General features: G+C 44.1%; 1 protein-coding gene across 1 annotated transcript; it reads left to right on the top strand.

The window, feature by feature from the left end:
* Positions 1 to 672: 672 nt before the first annotated feature.
* On the top strand, positions 673 to 3159 carry LOC119069015 (skin secretory protein xP2-like). The gene is made up of 6 exons (XM_037172889.1): positions 673 to 823; positions 875 to 1205; positions 1338 to 1377; positions 1480 to 1635; positions 1798 to 3029; positions 3095 to 3159. Exons 1-5 carry the CDS (start codon positions 776 to 778, stop codon positions 2918 to 2920), a joined length of 1698 nt encoding a protein of 565 aa, XP_037028784.1. The 5' UTR covers positions 673 to 775; the 3' UTR covers positions 2921 to 3029; positions 3095 to 3159.
* The last annotated feature ends 635 nt before the right edge of the window (positions 3160 to 3794 follow it).

The raw sequence follows: 3794 nt of genomic DNA, 5'->3' as shown, positions 1-3794 counted from the left end.
TAACCAAATGCTTTGCCCTTACTGTCTGCTTCCAATTCGACGTGTGACAAACGGCATATTAATCTTATAAGCCCCCAGTACTTCGTACGGGGCTAAAAACGTATTTCTAGAGAAGCGAATCAAATGTATTCGGCTACGAAACTTCACAATTGGTCTTAAATATTGATGACATGTTTTCGCTTATGTGATAAAATAATATATTTAGCTGATGGAATACACTGTCATTACGCTTCTGTACATAACACCCACTAGCTCGTTCGTGTTATGTACAGAAGCGAAATGCTTTATATGTTATATCAGCCTACATAATTATTATTACTTGCGAAGCAATACGAAAATGAAAATTATCGCAATTTCATTTTCTCAGGTACTGCAAGTAAAATTTGTTGGCAGACCAACGCCCTGTGACGCTTCGTTTTCCTGCCACATTTTAACGTATTGGTTGAAGTGTAATAAATTTACTTGTTTCTAACTGAATTTGAATACAAAGCATTTGATGTTCTATTTGTTTTTTTATTAGCTTAAGATTGTTCCTAAAATAGAAAATTTGTGAAAAACCATAACGTTCCGAATGACGTGCGTTGACTGCAAACAATTAAAGTTTTTAATTGAAAGTACCAGGTTAATTGGAAAATTTCAAATAAAATGAATATAAATGTTATTGACTCAACTGATATTAATTAAAATGAACGAAAATATTGTAAACGCAAAATTCGGCTATATAAGATCTCGAGTTGAAAATAACGGTTTAATGTAAAAACATTGCTTATTGAAGATGGCAAAAATATTACTGTTCGTCGCTAGTGTAATAGCTTTATTGCAGGTACAGTAATTATCAATACATAACAGGAATTTTACACTCAAATTCTTTTAGGCTTTTCTTGCAGCTCCTGCAGCTCAATATGGCGGCTACTACTACTATCCATACCCTCCACTTCCACCCGCAACAACTGCAGCACCGGCAGCTCCATATGCCAACCCTCCACTTCCATCTAGTGCTCCCACAACAACGGCATTTCCCAACCCACCTCTTCCATCACAGTTGACGACAACAACAACAGTAGCACCTACTACCACTCCATATCCAGACCCACCTCTACCATCTGGAACTACGACAACAACTAAATATCCAAACCCACCTCTTCCATCCGGAACTACAACAACTGCAGCTGCTACAACAGCTGCAGCTGCTACAACAACAGCAGCTGGTACGACAACTACAGCAAGTACGACCACCGCAGCAAGTACGACCACCGCGGCAGGTACAACAACTTCATATCCCAACCCACCCCTTCCATCTGGAGCCACGACAACTGCAGCCGGTACGACTACTGCACCTAGTACGACAACTGCAGCCGGTACGACAACTGCAGCCGAAATGACATCTCCATCCAGTACGACAACTTCATATCCTAACCCACCTCTTCCATCCGGAGCTACAACCACTATATATCCTAACCCGTCCCTTCCATCTGGAGCTACAACAACTGCAGCAGGTACAACAACTGCAGCCGGTACAACAACTGCAGCCGGTACAGCAACTTCATACCCAAACCCACCTCTTCCATCCGTTGCTACAACTACTGCAGCAGGCACAACAACTCCAGCAGCCACAACTTCTATTCCAGCCACAACTTCTTCTACAGCCGCAACCACTACACCAGCCACAAGTCATGATCCACCCACAACAACTGCAGCAGTAACAACTCCTGTTCCAGCTACAACGACTTCAGCAGCCACTACAACTACGTCAGCAACAACTTCTGTCCCATCAACAACAACTGCAACAGTAACCACAACTGCAGCAGTAACTACAGCTGTAGCACCAGCCACTACTGAAGCACCAGCCACTACCGAAGCACCAGCCACTACTGAAGCACCAGCCACTACTGAAGCACCAGCCACCACTACAGCTCCAGCCACTACTGAAGCCCCAACAACAGCTGAAGCCCCAACAACAGCTGAAGCCCCAGCAACAGCTGAAGCCACAACAACTACTGAAGCACCAGCAACTACTGAAGCGCCAGCCACTTCTGAAGCGTCAGCCATTACTGAAGCACCAGCCGCTTCTGAAGGCCCAGCAACTATTGAAGCACCGACAACGCCTGAAGCACCTGCAACTGCTGAAGAGCCAGCCACCACTGAAGCGCCAACCACTACTGAAGCGCCAACAACTACTGAAGCGCCAGCCACTACCGAAGCACCGGCGACTACTGAAGCCCCAGCAACTGCTGAAGTCCCAGCAACTGGTGAAGCCCCAGCAACTGGTGAGGCCCCAGCAACTACTGAAGCCTCAGCAACTACTGAAGCCCCATCAACTATTGAGGCATCAGCAACTACTGAGGCCCCAGCAACTGCTGAAGAGCCAGCCACTACTGAAGCACCAGCCACTACTGAAGCGCCAGCCACTACTGAAGCCTCAGCAACTACTGAAGTCCCAGCAACTGCTGAACTCCCAGCAACTACTGAAGCACCAGCCGCTTCTGAAGGCCCAGCAACTATTGAAGCCCCGACAACGCCTGAAGCACCTGCAACTGCTGAAGAGCCAGCCACCACTGAAGCGCCAACCACTACTGAAGCGCCAACAACTACTGAAGCGCCAGCCACTACCGAAGCACCGGCGACTACTGAAGCCCCAGCAACTGCTGAAGTCCCAGCAACTGGTGAGGCCCCAGCAACTACTGAAGCCCCAGCAACTACTGAAGCCCCATCAACTATTGAGGCCTCAGCAACTACTGAGGCCCCAGCAACTGCTGAAGAGCCAGCCACTACTGAAGCACCAGCCACTACTGAAGCGCCAGCCACTACTGAACTCACAGCAACTACTGAAGCCCCAGGAACTACTGAACTCCCAGCAACTACTGAAGCCCCAGGAACTACTAAGGCCCCAGCAACTGCTGAAGCACCGGTGTCAAAATAATTTAATTCTGTCAAATTTTTGAAATCAAATATTTTAAATAAATCATTCTGATTTGTTGCAGGATATTCTTTTGTGCCAGTCTCTATCATGATTTACCATGCTCACACAGGTTAGTGACATTTACAGTTAACATTTATATTTGCTTCGCTCACTCAAATTAAAATTCATAATTAGGTGATTAAGTTAAATGCATGGCAGACGGACGTGTTTTTACATCGCTATACCTTTATGTAGTCTATTTTAATAAATCGGAGTTTTTTTCGATTAACGTGTTCAAGAATAATTGAGGAAATGAAAATGGATAAGTTATACCCGAAGATTATACCTGGTTTTCAGTGTAAAAGTTTTATTCCTCAATCACAGTCGATTGCTTTTGTATGAAGCTCTTGCGTTGAATTGAAAAAGGTTATTGTTCTTTTGTTCATGGACATGCGGAGTGTGATTTATTTTTCGGTTTGGGCGACCAGTATTTTCGCCAAGGGAATTATCGTCCAGATCGAAAAATTGAAAAAACTATTTTGGAATTATCACCAGGAGTACTGTCACCCAGGAATTATCACCCAGCTTGATTGGAATTATCATTCCAGGAATTATCATTCCAGGAATTATCATTCCAGGAATTATCATTCCAGGAATTATCATTCCAGGAATTATCATTCCAGGAATTATCATTCCAGGAATTATCATTCCAGAATTATCATTCCAGGAATTATCATTCCAGGAATTATCATTCCAGGAATTATCATTCCAGGAATTATCATTCCAGGAATTATCATTCCAGGAATTATCATTCCAGGAATTATCATTCCAGGAATTATCATTCCAGGAATTATCATTCCAGGAATTAACATTCCAGGAATTATCATTCCAGGAA

This window comes from Bradysia coprophila (assembly GCF_014529535.1).
Source record: "Bradysia coprophila strain Holo2 chromosome X unlocalized genomic scaffold, BU_Bcop_v1 contig_21, whole genome shotgun sequence".
In the NCBI taxonomy this organism is placed as follows: domain Eukaryota; kingdom Metazoa; phylum Arthropoda; class Insecta; order Diptera; family Sciaridae; genus Bradysia; species Bradysia coprophila.
Note: the sequence above shows the minus strand (reverse complement) of the source record. Positions and strands in the feature narration are given on the sequence as shown.